This window comes from Rhincodon typus, chromosome 8, assembly GCF_021869965.1.
Source record: "Rhincodon typus isolate 14 chromosome 8, sRhiTyp1.1, whole genome shotgun sequence".
Classification (NCBI taxonomy): domain Eukaryota; kingdom Metazoa; phylum Chordata; class Chondrichthyes; order Orectolobiformes; family Rhincodontidae; genus Rhincodon; species Rhincodon typus.
Genome location: NC_063339.1, coordinates 56,625,872 through 56,642,070, shown reverse-complemented (window position 1 = coordinate 56,642,070; position 16,199 = coordinate 56,625,872). Strand labels below are relative to the sequence as shown.

The window sequence follows — 16,199 nt, the reverse complement described above, 5'->3', positions numbered from 1 at the left end:
TACGAAAATGTCCAACCATGTGTGCTGTGATTGAATTCAGCTGTTTTATTGCCTTGCTTCTGATGTCACCTTACTTGACCCTGATCAGAATTTCCCAAACTTCATGATATCCATTGTGATGGCTACCCATTTCACCTCTAATGATCAGTGATTCCCTTACTGGATGGATGTGGGAATTGGTTCCCTAATTGTTTAAGAATCTAAAATCTGAAGCAAGGGTGATTGTGAATCCCATAAAATTACAATGTCATTGAAATTATAAGAAGCCATAGATAAGGTAACATAGAAAGGATAAAGATTGTTGTTTAAAACTGGAGGATTATGATTGACGTAGTGAAAGGTGAAAATACAGATGAAGTGTTAACCTAAATTGAACAGAGCTAGATCCGTATGATCATGCTCTGGTATCTGTACATTCCTTGAAACGTCTAGATTTTAAGTTTGTTTTTCTGGTCCCTTTGTTTTTCACTTGGTTCATAAATGAACTTCAGCCCTGTGCCTCTGTACCAGGTCTCTTAAACGAGTACTCTTCTGAAAGTAAACATTTACAAACCAGTTTCTGTAGACTTGAATCTTAATACTTAATTTACTATTATAAAATGAAATGAAACCCTTAAATGCTTCATATTTCTAGCACTGTTTTAATGATATTGCAGCCTTCTTTGTGAATACATTAGTAAAATCTTTCCAGCAGTGTGAAGAGCTAGTGTGGATCCTAAAACTTGTTTTTTTACACTCTGTGGTAAATTTTAGATATATCTGAGCAATCAGATTGCTCAGTAGCACTGATCAAAAGACTTGACATTTTTGGAAAGGTGTCATTTTGAATTTTGAATTGAACTGGATAAATGTCTTGATAATTCTTGACACAATTTTATAATAAATTTTCCAGATCTACGGCAACATGGCCTCTGGATCCTCCAAAGGATGAGAAACAGGGATGGAGACATATTCGAATTAAACAAATGGGTAAAAATGCCAGTGGACAGACTCATTACCTCTCCTTGTCTGGATTTGAATTGTATGGGACAGTCTCTGGTGTGTGTGAAGACCAACTAGGTGAGACAATTGCTGTAAAGCATTAACATTTCAATTATTTTAAAAGCAGTACAGTTTTACAAAATTAATCTACTTTATTCACTTCACCTTCAACTTAACATTGAACTTTACAGGACAATGATGTTTGCAATGTACCTTGAGCACTGAGCAAAACCTCTTGTTGCTGCAGGAGAGAAGTTGCAGCAATCAATTGAATTGGGATGGCAGATTTTACACCTTTTTTTGTCACCGCAGTATTCACAGAAAAAGCCAATTATTGTTTGAGATGCAGAAACAAAAGCACTACTGCAATCAGTTTCTGATCAAATGAAAGAGAAGAGAAAGACCATGCATTTGAAGATTTAAGGAACAGAAAGCCTTTTGAAGAATGCTATGCTGTTGGTGACTGTATTTTGTTTGTACTGCAAAGGCTTAAACAAGAAACTTATTTGGTTCCTTCTATTGGTTGCCACGCAGTTCAGTTTATTAAGTTATTGGTTTCTACAGGAATTGCAGAATGAACTTGATCTTTTATAATTGTAATGCTCATTTTATGGATTGTTTTAAGTGACTGTATTTAGAGGCATGTCAGTTGGTAGATTTGTTTGTCCAACAGTGCAGCTGGAGGCTCAAGGGGTGCATGCAGAACTGCATATGTGGAGCTCAAATAAGTTTGCTAGCCATTGTAAGCCCTGACTGATTTTAATTTATTTGTTAGTGTAATTCTTCACATTGCAAATATTCATACTAGGAACCTATCCCCTCTTGTAAAAAAAAAACATAATGTAGCCAAGCATTCCACCTTTCAGAATTAAACGGAAGCACAGGGAGCAAAATCTGCCTGGATTCTCTGGCAGTGCCTTCACCGGAGGTCCTTTTGCCAACCAATCAGCATTCTTTATCATGCACTTTAAGCTTTTGCTCACTATGAAATTTGGCATATTTGCATCTGTTTTGTTGAGTTAGGATAAAAATAAACAAAAAACAGGTCCCATTACTTCTCCATTCTGTGATTTATAAACCAGTTATACGTCAGTTTCTTGACAAAATTTGTACTTCTAAGCCTATGTTACACACACAAAGCTTTGTAACTTTCTCCAGAGTGACAAAGTTTGGATTTTATTCATGTATTTGAGAGAACAACAACGTTGTTGGGTATCTTATTGCTGATTGTGAGATTATCTCTCTGTAGCCTAGCAGCCAGTTCTTGAGGACCAGCTGCATCAGCAATGCTTCAATGCAGCCATCTACAAGGACTATGGTGAGGAGGAGCTAAGGCCCTTTTTGCGATATCCAAATGCTGCGTTCGGGTTGGGGGTTCCAGCCATGGGAGCAATTAGAGGTTGTGCACCAGATGTTGAGGAGTATAGGTGTGTTTTGGGATCTGCCCTTAATCATTTGGTTACACCAGAAATTGAACAACAGAACAATGCTGGGGTAGATATGAATAAATATTGCATAGCTAGTCCAGGTCTCCCACTCTGAGATCAGGGTCAGAGACATTATTGGTGTCCCAGGTATCCCTATCAGAAGTTTAAACTTCCAGGGCAATTGCAGTACATGTGTGAGATTCAGGATTTCCCATTATTTCTAAACCCCTACAGTGGCAACATCTTGGCATTCACCAGTGTTGCGTTAGCAGATCTGGCCCCTCTGTTTAAAGATATAAAATCATGAGGGGCATAGCTAAGGTGATATCAAGAAACAGCTTAAGGTATTGAACGCTGCAGAGGTCCTGGGCCCAAACAGTGTTTCAGCAATGGTACTGAATACTTATAAAATAGATAAGACGAAGAGCAAAGACTTTTTCCCCAGGGTAGGGACGTTCAAAACTAGAGGGTTTATCTTTAATGTGACAGGAGAAAGATTTACAAGGGATCTGAGGAGCAACTTTTTCCCACAGAGAGGGTGGTTTGTATGTGCAGTAAATTATCAGAGGAAGTGGTTGTTGCAGGTACAGTTAACAACATTTAAAAGACATTTGGACAGTACTTGAATAGAAAGGGTTTAGAGATTTATGGGCCAAATGCAGGCAACTAGGACTAGTTTAGTTCAGAAACTTGGTCGGCATGGATGAGTTGGACTGAAGGGTTTGTTTCTGTGTTGTGTGATTAAGTAATAAAAATACCAATTTGATCGTATGTGTTTTGTGTGTCTTTGGTAGTTAATTAATATATTTGATGCAGATCGACAGTTGTAAAAACAAATTTATTTTTCAGTCATAATCTGTACCGTTAGTTGAATCATCCTCCGTTCCTCTTCTATCAAAGGAGGTATCATGATTTCTTTTTAACGTTCCTTAATAGGCAAAGCAGCTAAGGAAGCAGAAGCCAACTTAAGGAGACAAAGACGCCTTGTGCGTTCTCAGGTTTTGAAGTACATGGTGCCAGGTGCACGTGTAGTTAGGGGCATCGATTGGAAATGGAGAGATCAAGATGGCAATCCACCAGGTGAAGGCACCATCACAGGAGAACTGCATAATGGTAAACCAGTAAGATTTTGTTTTTACTGCATTTAGTGTCGTAAGGATTAAATGTGATACAGGTATGCAGCAGCCTTGAGTGTTTGTTTTCAAATTCAGGTCATGGTCATGGTCATGGTTAAAACAAGAGTCCATGTTTTTGTGAAATGTAAGTTCAGGAACGTAATTGTGAAATACATCTACAGTAGGTAATGCTTCTTGTGGTGTTGCCAATGAGCTACTCTTTTGTAGTCTTTCCTATTTCACATGCACTTCATGACAATAAGTTTCATTCAAGCTTGAATTAACACCCAATAGTAGAATGCATAATACTGTAAAATGAAATAAATTGCAACCAAATGCAACACGAAATACATCAGCGTTTTTGACTGACCATTGCTTTTGCTAAAAAACAAACTTTGCCTACCTCTAAATTCCAAGGAAATTCAACCAAGTTGCATCCAAACTTCAATGTCGTAGTGGTATTATCACTAGACTATTAATCCGTTAATCCAGGTAATGTCCTGGGGACCTGGGTTCACATCCCACCATGGCACATAGTAGAATTTGAATTAAATAATAATCAGGAAAAAGAGTTAATGACTGTAGAGCCATTGCTGATTTTTCAGGAAAATCCCACCTGGTTCACTAATGTTCTTTTAGGGAAGGAAATCTGTCATCCTTCCCTGGTCTGGTCTACATGTGACTCCTGTAGTTGATTTTAACTGTCCTATGGGTAATAAATGCTAGCCTAGCCATTGATGCCCACATTATAAGACCATAAAACATAGGAGCAGAAATTAGGCTGTTCAGCCCATCGAGTCTGCTCCGCCATTCATGGCTGATAAGTTTCTCAACCTCATTCTCCCGCTTTCTCCCCGTAACCCTTGATCCCCTTGACAATCAAGAACCTATCTATCTCGGTCTTAAATGTACTCAATGACCTGGCCTCCACAGCCGCCTTGTCTGGCTAAAAAATTTCTCCTTATCTCTGTTCTAAAAGGTCTTCCCTTTACTCTAAGGCTGTGCCCTCAGGTCCTAGTCTCTCCTACCAATGGAAACATCTTCACAACATCCACTCTGTCCAGGCCATTCAGTATTCTGTTATTCATTCTGTTCATTCTGTTCATTCTTGTGAATAAATTAAGAAAAAAAAACACTGTGCAAGCTAGCTGAAAACAAGTGAGGATAGTTGCTGAGAGAATCACTTGTATAAAGATGCTTTTCTTTATATCGTACATCTTCATGTTCACCTTCTCTAGTTGTTAAAAACAAGTTATTAACTAAAAGCAGTTATTAAAATATTCAGCTTTCTAACTAAATTATCAGGACCAACATCGCTGTTCTTTTGTCCAACTTCATCAGAGAAGACATTATTGCTTTGACTTTGAGATTGTGAAATCTGTGCTGGAGAGTGAGTAAATGTGAAAGTAATTAATTGTCTCAGTTTTTACCAAGGTGAAAAGATTGTAGGCATACTGAAGTAGGATCTGGATGAATCACAACTGCAGAGAAATATTCAGAAGCAAGGTGTTCCAAAAACATTTCGTAGAATTCTGAACAGCCAAAGCAGTAACCCTAATTTTTGAACAGTTGGTGGATTAGGTGATGGTAAATAGTGTTGTTGTATTCAAGAAAGGGTTACGTCAGAAAATTATAGGTAGTAGACAATTGGAGTTCATATTACAGGATGAAATGAATTCTTTAATAGCTTTAAACACACCAGTGCGCCACTTAATCAGGATGAAGTTTTGAGGCAGGTTGTAGTTGATTAATGTCAAAGTGCAGAAGGAAACCGTTCGGCACCTCATGGCTATGCAAGCTGTCAAAAGGAGAAATTACCTTCCCCGGCCTTCTCTCTGTCAGATAATTATCTAACTTCCTTGATTCAATTTTCTTCCACCATAAATAGGCAGTGCATTGTAGATTCTCTAGTGAGAGGGAAGAACGGAAGGAAATCAGTATTAGTAGGAAAATGTTGTTAGGGAGATTGAGTGATTAAAATTAAAGGCTAATGAGAGAGATCCCCAGAGCCTGATAACCTAAATCCCAGAGCATTTAAGGAAATGGTCCTAGAGCATTATGGATTGGAGGGTATCTTACGTCACTCTACTAATAAAGGAGATTATAGACCCAGTTGACATTGGTCGTGAAGAAAATGCTAGATTCACTTATAAAAGATTGAGTTGCAGAGCACATGGAAACAGTGATGGGGTCAAACAGTCAGCATGGATTTACGAAAGATTTATCGTGCTCGACAAATCTACTGGAATTTTTGCGTATCTGACTAGTAGAGTTGGTTAAGGGGAGCCAGTCAACAAAGAACAGTACAGGTCCTCCAGGTCATCAACCCTGTGCCCACACATGACACCTTTCTAAACTAAAAACCTCGTGCCTCTACGCAGTCCATATCCCTCTATATCACTATTTACGTGGACCTTCAGAAGGCTTTCCATAAGATCCTGTATAAATGATTATGTACTGCCACAGATGGAGAATTGGCTGGCAGATAGGAAACAGTAGGAATAAACAGGCCAGTTTCCGAGTGGCAGACAGTCACTAATGAGTAATGCAGGCCTCAGTGCTTGGACCACAGCTATTCACATATATAGTAATGATTTAGATGAGGGATATGTCTCCAAGTTTGCAGACCACACAAACCTAAGTGGGAGGGTGAACTGTGACAAGGATGCAAAGATGCTTCTGTGTGATTTAGACGAGTTGAGTGAGCTACTGCATGGCAGATGAAGTATAAAGTTTGAAAGTAATCCACTTGGGTAACAAAAATAAACAAGTAGATTATCTCAATGACAGTAAATTGGGAAAAGGAATGTGCATTGAGACTTGGGTGTCCTTGTACACCAGTCACTGAAACTAAGCATGCAGGTGCAGGAAGTGATAAAGAATGCAAATAGTATGTTGGCCTTCATAGTGTGAGGGTTTGAGTACAAGCGTAGAGATGTCTTGCTGGAGTTGTACAGTGCCTTGGCATATTGGCCTCTTTGTGAGGAAGAATGTTCTAGCTATGGATGGAGTGCAACAAAGTTTTGCCAGATTGATTCCTGGAATGGCAAGAATGACGTATGAAGAGAGACTAGATTGGTTAGGATATACTCGCTGGAGTTTAGAAGAGTGAGTTAGGATTCTCAAACCTATAAAATTCTAACAGGACTCGACTTTGTAAATGTAGGAAGGACGTTGCTGATGACTTGCGGGGGTGGGGGGGGTCTAGAACTAGGGGTCACAGTCTAAGGATAGGGAGTAGGCCATTTAGGTTTGAGATGAAGAGAAATGTCTTCACTCAGAGTGGTGCACCTCTGTCACAGACTGTGGTTGAGGCCAAAACATTGATTATTTTCAAGAGAGATAGATATAGTTCTTAAGGCTAAAAGGATTAAGTGGCATTGGGTAAAAGCAGGAGCAGGGTACTGAGTTGAGTGATCAGCCGTGATCATGTTGAATGGTAGAGCAGGCTTGAAGGACTGAATGGCCTCCACCTTTTCCCATTTTTTTATATTTCTGTGGATCAACTAGGATCATTGAAGAGTGCAGGAGGACATACAGGCATACCTGAAAGTGAGGTGTAAAACTTGTGAATACAGCACTACGAGCATGCTGAACAGTGAAAGCAATGGGCATTAAGCAGACAAAAGCAATCTCACAACCAAAGAGTCAGATCTAAGCTCAGTAGAACTGCCGTGTTCAGCTATACAATTAAACCATTTACTGGAAAGCTTAGATGATCCATCTGTATTTCTTCCTGAGGCCCCAAGCATCCTAGACATCAGACCTCCACTAATTCTGTGTGCTCCCAGTCAAAGCAAGAAAAATCTAAGGTGTTGAATACTGCAAAGGCTATGAGCCCTGATAGTATTCTGGCAATTGCGCTAAAGACTTGTTTATGATTTTTTTTTTCCTTTATTCATTGAACGGATGAGTGTGTCACTAGTTAGGCCAGCATTTATTGCCCATCCCTAATTGTCCAGAAGCCGTTATGAGTCAACCACATTGCTGTCAGTCTGGCGTTACATGTAGGTAAGGATGGCAGTTTCCTTCCCTAAAGGACAATAGTGAGCTAGATGAGTTCTTCCGACAATCAACAATGGATTCACTGTCATCATTAGACTCTTAATTCTAGATATTTATTGAATTCAAATTCCACCATCTGCTGTGGCAGGATTCGAACTTGGGTTCCCTGAACATCACCTGCGTCTCTGGATTAACAGTCCAGCAATAATACCACTAGGCCATTGCCTCCCTTGAGGGGTATAGATAATGTGAATAGCAAAGATCTTTCCCCAGGGTAGGGGAGTTCAAAATTAGAGGGCATGCTTTTAAGATGACAGGAGAAAGATTTAAAAGAGACCTGAGGGACAACTTTTTCACAGAGGGCAGTTTGTATTCGGAATAAACTGCTAGAGGAAGTGGTTGCTGCAGGTGCAGTTACAACATTTATAAGACGTTTGAATAGTACATGAATAGGCCAGGTTCAGAGGGATATTGGTTAAACCAGGCAAATGGGACTAGTTTAGTTGGGGAAGCTTGGTCAGCATGGATGAGTCACACCGAAGGGTCTGTTTCTGTGTTGTATGACATTGACTCTGCCCCAAACCAAACTTTACCAGTGTTGCAGCTGTGCTGGAATCCTGATTGACAATTTGGAAATTTGCCTGGGTATATTCTTATTGCATACAGGATAAATTCATCCCAGCCCGCTACTGCCCCATCAGTCTCCTATCTATTACTGTCAGAATGATGGAAGAGCTTGTTAACAGTAATATCAAGTGATATTTGATTAATAATAACCTGCTCATTGATGCTCAATTTAGGTTTAGCCAGGGCCATGTAACTCCTGCCTTCATGAAAACTGAAAGGAGTGGAGGGACTGGGAGGGGGTTCTGTCCCACTGGTTGAAGCCACACCTCACTCAAAGGAAGATCAGTATGATTTTTAAAGGTCAGCCTCTATCACAGGACATTTTCTTGCATGAGTTCCTCAGGGTAATATCTAGGCTGAGATCATGTTCAACTCTGACATCACTGACCTTCCCTCCATCTGGAGATCAGAACTGACATATCCATTGATAATTGCGCAATGTTTATTAACATTCGGAACTCCTCATACTGAAGCAGTCAGTGTCCACATGTAGCAAGATCTGAACAACAGAGGTTTGGGCTGATGAGCCACTAATGACAATCTTCACAGGAGGGAATCTAACAGTCTCCCCTTAGTTGTTTTAATTGCGTTACCATTGCTAAATGCACCACTGTTGACATCCTGGGGGTTACCACTGACCAGAGTCTGAACTGGACCAACCATATAAATACTGTGCCTACAGAGCAGGTCATTTTCAGAACAATAACTCATCACCTAACTTCAGAAAACCTTTCCACTGTCTACTGTCCCCAAGTCAAGATTGTGTTGGAGTACTCTCCACATGCCTGTGTAAGTGTAGCGCCAACAGATGAAAGGAAGGTCAACATCATCTGGAACAAAGCAGTCCACTTTGTTTAGCACTCCACCCACCACCTTAAGCATTCATCCCTTCATCATTGCAGACAGTTGCAGCAGTTTGGACCATCTTCAAAATGCATTGTAGCAACTCACTGGGGCTTTTTCAGCAGCACCTTCATAAACGTATGATCTCTACCACCTGGAAGGAGAATGGCAGCAGATCCATGGGAATGCTGTCCCCTACAAGTTCACCTCAACCTGACTTAGAACTTTATCACTGTGTAACAGTGAAAAAACTGAATCTTGGAGCTCCCTTCCTGACAGAACTGTAGGTGTATCTGTACCACAAAGACTGCTGTGTTTAAGAACAGGTGGCACTCCATCACATTATTAAAGGCAAATAAGGATTGGTAATAAATACTGGCCTTGACTGCAATGCCCACATCTTGAAGTCTTTTTTTTTAAAAAATATTGTCTTCAAAGGGAATTGCTTAGAAAATCAAGACTATGGTATTAAAAGGTTGGTATTTAGGTAGTGCTGTAGGGAAAACTGAATGTAATTAAATGGATGAACTTACTTTTTCTGCTCATCAAGGTGAAAGTTGTCAGTGTATCAGAATCAAGCGCACCCACATCAGGTGTAGTACGATGTGATGTAGAATAAAGCTTTTTACAATATGATTCTGCCCTAACTTTAGAAGGAAGTTTATACATTATAAAATTTTTTTTGCATTTTTCATTCCAGTCTTCCTTTCTGCTGAGATTGCTATTGAACTAGGGAAAGTTTTCTGCTGTCGTCTGTTAATACATAGCAACAGGCTGAGTGCTGGTTGCTGCTCGCACATATATCACTATCAGAAGGGAAAAGATTTTTAACGGGCTCTTTCAGAATTACAAATCACTATTCTGTGCTAGTTTTTCAATTGGTGTTTTTTAGTTCAGGGATGCATTGCATTATTTTGGTCTCATACAGCATATTATCAATCTATCTAACTGAAATTAAGGGGTAGTTCTATACAATCGGTGGTCTATATTCATAATAGTGTTGCCAAGTATTGCTCTTTTCTGTGTAACTTTCAGCTTGGCATTTGCAGTACAAGTCTTTATCTCCCTGTTACTCAATTTTTCCTTCTTGCAGTATTTCACTGGGACCAGACTATGATTTTATGATGAATTCCAAAAAGAATGTTAAATAGCAAAAGTAGATCTATTAAGCTATTGGTTAGTAACACTTGCAATGAGTGCACAAACTGTTTTGAATTCCTTTGCTCCGAGTGTGGCTCCCACGTTCTGAATATATACCTTAATATATTTTTGTCTTCAGACAACGAACGCTTAAGCAGAAAATAGTTGTATATTTAGCTATTAATGGTGCTAATTATTTTGTTAATTGACTGCTTCCAGTAAAGCAATAGTCTGGTCTCATTGGGTGAAGCTGCTGTCCATATAGCTGCTGTCTGCTTTCTGCTGGGTCTGATAAACTCCTGTCCCTTTCCAGGCTGGATTGATGTCACCTGGGATGCTGGTGGCTCTAACTCTTACCGTATGGGCGCAGAAGGAAAATTTGACCTCAAGCTTGCACCAGGGTACGACCCTGATTCAGCGCCATCACCCAAACCTGTTTCATCCACTGTTTCAGGCACAGCGCAGGCATGGAGCAGCTTGGTGAAAAACAACTGCCCAGACAAGATGGCGGCCACTGGACCGGGTTCCTCCAGTCGAAAAGGAAGCAGCAGTTCTGTGTGTAGTGTGGCTAGTAGCAGCGATATAAGCTTGAGTTCATCTAAAGTGGATCGCAGATCTGAAAGTGTATTGGAACAGACGGCTGCTTCTGGTACAGACAGTCATGAACCCATTGTTGTCCTTTCTGCCACTGATATTTTGCCCCAGGGAGGAACAGAATCAACATCTAGTGCTAGTACCAGCACCTTGACTGCAGACACAGCAAGTGAAAATGTGGATAGGAAGTCTGGTCCTGATGCCTCAATACGTAATTCTGGAGAATCTGGTGCAATATCAATGGGTATTGTTAGTGTGAGCTCCCCTGATGTGAGTTCAGTGGCTGAATCATCAAACAAAGAGGCAGCATCACAACGCCCACTTAGTTCTTCTGCAAGTAACAGACTTTCAGTAAGCTCACTGTTGGCTGCTGGAGCACCCATGAGCTCAAGTGCCAGTGTACCTAATCTATCCTCAAGGGAAGCATCGAGTCTTATGGAGTCATTTGTGCGTCGAGTTGCTAATATAGCACGCACCAACGCCACCAATAACATGAATTTAAGTCGCAGTAGCAGCGATAACAACACTAATACTCTGGGACGGAATGTAATGAGTACCGCAAGTAAGTGATTCATTTTATTTTGTATATTTGCATTGGTGTAGAAAGTCACTGATCCTGTAGTGTAAGTTATCAGAACTTGCTTGGAAACATTTTTGGAGAAGATTGACAAGATGACTACCATAACTAGGTGGATTGCCTTAGGAGGAAAGGTTGCAAAGGACAGGCCTGTATCCCCTGCAGCATGGTAGCTTCAAAGATGACTTGATTGAAACATCATAAATTGAAAGAGGCCTTGTCAGGGTGAACACGGAGAAGATGTTTCCTTGTATATGTGAATCTGGAACTAGGAGTTGCTGCTTAAAAATAAGGGGTTGCCTATTTAAAACAGATGAGGCTTTTTTTCTGTTCAAGGTCTTTGAGCTCTCTGCTTTCAGCGCCTTTTTGAGGAAGAATCTTTGAATATTTTAATGGCAGCAGTAGACAGGTTCTTGGGAATTGGGTGAATGTTTATTTGTATAGGTGGGAAAGCAGAATTACAGTTATAATAAACTGATCTTACTGAATGGCAGTTAAGGCTTGAGGGGCCAAGTGGCCTCTTCTTGCTTCTAACTTGTATATTTGTTTGTAACTAATTCCATGAGAAACTTTTAACCAATGTTCTACCATGTTTTCTACCATGAAAAACTTTGTCAATTGAAATATTTTGTATTTTATCAAAATTTTTCACCCATCCAAATTTTTATTGCCTCTCAATCACCTTGAACCTTCTTTGAGCACCGTTGTTTGGGCCTCCTATTTTTGTTGATTTCCCTCACTAGTTTCTCTTACCAATTTCCTTCTTGAAGCCTGCTGTCAACATAAGATTTTTTTAGGTTATCAGTTTATTTTCATGCACATAATAAGATGATATATGGTGGCTAACAATTAAAGCATATACTTCCTTTGGGGTTACGTACTCCTGCAGTTTTGTCAGCTTGCCACTTAGTACATGACAGCAATATTAAGAGTACTTGGTTCATTTGGCCAATGGAAATATTAATTAAGAAAGTTCTGATTCTTGGTTTTTTTTTGTTCTTAAAAGGTTTTCCTCATGCTTAAAATATATTGGCACAGCCTTCAATTTCTACAAAATAGAGAATGTAAGCTGGTCCACTTCGTTAAAAATTAGAGTTTCAAACAACATAAATTTATTAGGTTTTTAAACAGTTGTTAATTTATTGTGGTGAAAAACAAAGCATTGATTTTGAGAAGATGCTGAAATTCACAATAAAAAATCTTGCTTTTTTTTTTTGAATGTAATGACAGTAATTTAACTTCTGTTTCCTGAAACTTGTAGCTTCTCCTCTCATGGGTGCCCAGAGTTTCCCAAACCTCACAACAACTGGTACCACATCAACTGTCACCATGTCAACATCCAGCGTCACCAGCAGCAACAATGTAGCCACAGCGACCACAGGTTTGTCGGTCGGTCAGTCACTCAGTAATACTCTGACAACAAGTCTGACATCTACTTCCAGTGAGAGTGACACAGGTCAAGAAGCAGAATTCTCTTTATATGGTAGGTTATTCCCAAGGACTATGACTACAGGAACAAATGTTTTCACATTGTCTGCATTGAATTTGGTGTGAAGGTCTTTTTTTATTTAGTCATCAAGGCAATGCCTGCACTTATTTAAAAAATATCTCTTGATTAAATTTGTTTTACTGGATGTGATCAAGTTCCATAAGTGTTAATTTAAGTGTCTTCCGATCTCCAGATTGTCAATCTCTCATGTTGGGGCCCACAAAAATCCCAACATGCTGACTTCTCTGGGAATCATGATGTGGAAGTGTTGATGTTGAACTGGGATGGACAAAGTCAGAAGTCACACAACTCTGGGTTATAGTCCAACAGGTTTATTTGAAATCATAAGCTTTCAGAGTGCTGCTGCTCTGTCAAGTGCTCCTTCACTGATGACAGAGCAACAGTCTGAAAGCTTGTGATTTCAAATAAATCTGATGGACTATAACCTGGAGTCGTGCGACTTCTGACTTTCTCTGGGAATTGCCTGGTATGTTTTGAACTTTTGCCAGGCAGTTCCCCTACTACATGAATATCTGTCTGAGTTAGAACCAAAGACCTTAGAAGTTCTGATGCAATTATCTAAGAAAAATTGGATGACATAAAATACGTTGGAACTCCTGAGTAAGTAGGCAACTAGTCCCTGTTTTACCTGGCCTGCCTTCACCAAATCACTCACTCATTCTCCTCGCTCGCTCACCCATTCATAGCATTCAGCCATGCTCCACGGTTCACAGACCATTGCCATTGCACTTGCTGGACATTTAAATTTAGCTTAAGGCAGCTTGTGCTGTAAATGCTGAGCATGGTTAGTCTCTTCCCCACCAATCTACAATGATCTGACAGAGCTCTTGCATTTCTAATGTAGCTGGTCTCAGAAGACCTGGTAAACTGTGGAGCACCTTTGGGACAGACTAAAGTAGGAGCAAAATGGCAATTTGTCTGATCGGCGCTCTATAGAAGATGATGATTTTGTCAAAATATACTTGAGTGGACAGTGAAAATATGGCTTTATGTGTAATTGGAAAGGAAGGTCTGGGTTCATAGTACTGCTGCATAGAATCAGTTCAATTGCTGATCCTTTAAGGGACCAAGTAAATCCCATACATCATGAGTCATGGCTTAGAGTCATAGAGATACACAGCACGGAAACAGACCCTTCAGTCCAACGTGCCCGTGCCGACCAGATATTCTAAGTAAATCTAGTCCCATTTGCCAGCATTTGGCCCTTAGCCCTCTAAATCCTTCATCTTCATATACCCATCCAGATGCCTTTTAAATGTTAATTGTACCAGCCTCCGCCAGTTTCTCTGGCAGCTCATTCCGTACACGCACCACACTCTGCATGAAATAAAGGGGATCTATGGGGAATTATATCGTTCTTCTCTCACCTTAAATCTATGCCCTGTAGTTTTGGACTCCCTTCTCTCTTCCCGCCCCCACCGTGGGTGAAAGATCTTGCCTATTTGCCCTGTCCATGCCCTTCATGATTTTATAAACTTCTATAGGTTCACCCCCCTGCCTCCGATACTCCAGGGAAAATAGCCCCAACCTATTCAGCCTCTCCCTATAGCTCAAACTCTCCAACCCTGGCGACATCCTTGTAGATCTTTTCTGCACCCTTTATAGTTTCACAACATCCTCCCACAGAAGGCAGACCAGAATTGCATGCAGTATTCCAAAATTGGTCTAACCAATGTCCTGTACAACCACAACATGACCGCCCAACTCCTATACTCAATGCACTGACCAATAAAGGCAAACATACCAAATGTTTTCTTCACTGTCCTATCTACCTGCAACTCCACTTTTAAGGAACTATGAATTTTTCATGTTATTTTGCACTTTGCTGCATAATAACTAGAAATTAATAATAACTGATTATTAATTTGTTATGCACCAAGTATCCTTGATGGTCGAGTACTTCTGTTTAGAGTGGAACTCAATTTTTTAAGAGCAATCCATAATACTTTGTCTTACTAAATTAGCTGTGACTATTTCCATGTCGTATTACTAATTGCATTCCTGAAAAAAGACAATCTTCTCATCTAGCTATCATCATGACAGAACAGCAAAAGTACCAGGTTTCAAAAGGAAGCAACAATTTATGCTGCGTGAGAAGAGTGTGCTGATTGGTTGGCATGGACTCTGGTCGAAACATCGTCAGGGCACATGTAGCAGGAATCAGTTAACTGACAACCTTTTTTTAAATCCTTGTTGCTGAGAAATTTCACATCAGCACCTGGTTCACAAGGGCAGAGAACAATACAAGCCAATGAATGGACTTAACAGTTAAAAGAATTTTATATTTTAAAAAAGACTATTGTGACAAGGTGTCTGAGCTTTTGCAAAGCTGTTTCTCACCAAGTCCAAGACTAGTCGCATTGTCTACTTCCTTGAGCTGGAATTCACAGGCATTTCCTTAGAAAATTTGGAAATACCACTGCACACATGAGTAAAAATTTTGAGCTGTGTTCCACAAATTTCAAGCTTAGTCAGTTGTTAATTTTAATCACAAATTATTACGTTTTGTTAACCAAATATATTAAGGGGTATGGGGCAAACGACTTTGATTATTGATTTAAGTTGCAGATCCATCTCCTTGAATGGTGTAACCAGCATGAAATTCTATCTGGTTCCTCCTGTTCCAGTATTGACCAAGAAAACCAAACATTCACCTTTTGATTTACTATTTATTTTTAAAAGGTTTATCCATATTCTTCCATCCTGCGATTGGGAGTCTCTAAGAGACTGGCGTAGAAAGACCTTGTTATCTCCTGGATTTCAATGTGTGGAGCTGGATGAACACAGCAGGCCAGGCAGCATCAGAGGAGTAGGAAAGCTGACGTTTCGGGTCTGGACCCTTGTTCAGGAATGGGGGAGGGGAAGGGGACTCAAATAAATAGAGAGAGGGGGAGGTGATGATGGAAGGTGGATAGAGGAGCAGATAGGTGGCGAGAAGACGGACAGGTCAGGGGGGCGGGCATGAAGCCAGTAAAGGTGAGTGTAGGTAGGGAGTTGGGATGTGTGTTGGTCAGTGGGGAGGGAAGACGGACAGGTCAAGGAGACTGAGATGAGCTGGGCTGGTCTTGGGATGAGGTTGGGGGTTGGGGAGATTTTGAAGCTTGTGAAGTCCACATTGAGACCATTGGGCTGCAGGGTTCCCAAGCGGAATATGAGGTGCTGTTCCTCCAGCCTTCGGGTGGCATCGTTGTGGCACTGCAGGAGGCACAGGATGGACATGTCGTCCAAGGAGTGGGAGGGGGAGTTGAAGTGGCTCGCGATTGGGAGGTGTTGTCATTTCTCACGAATGCAGTCTCCAAGCCTCTGCTTGGTTTCCCTGATGTAGAGGAGGCCACATCGGGAACAGCGGCTACAATATACCACATTAGCAGATGTGCATG

The 16,199-nt window shown here is 40.5% G+C and overlaps 1 protein-coding gene across 1 annotated transcript in view; it reads left to right on the top strand.

The window, feature by feature from the left end:
- The window catches only part of hectd1 (HECT domain containing 1), a gene marked incomplete at its 5' end in the record, with an annotated part of 61,972 nt that overhangs the window by 31,342 nt on the left and 14,431 nt on the right, over positions 1-16,199 (top strand). Inside the window, 4 exons of the mRNA XM_020531345.2 lie at positions 893-1,059; positions 3,345-3,521; positions 10,452-11,294; positions 12,571-12,792. Of these exons, the coding sequence (XP_020386934.2) occupies positions 893-1,059; positions 3,345-3,521; positions 10,452-11,294; positions 12,571-12,792 (1,409 nt within the window). The remainder of the gene's footprint in view (positions 1-892; positions 1,060-3,344; positions 3,522-10,451; positions 11,295-12,570; positions 12,793-16,199) is intronic.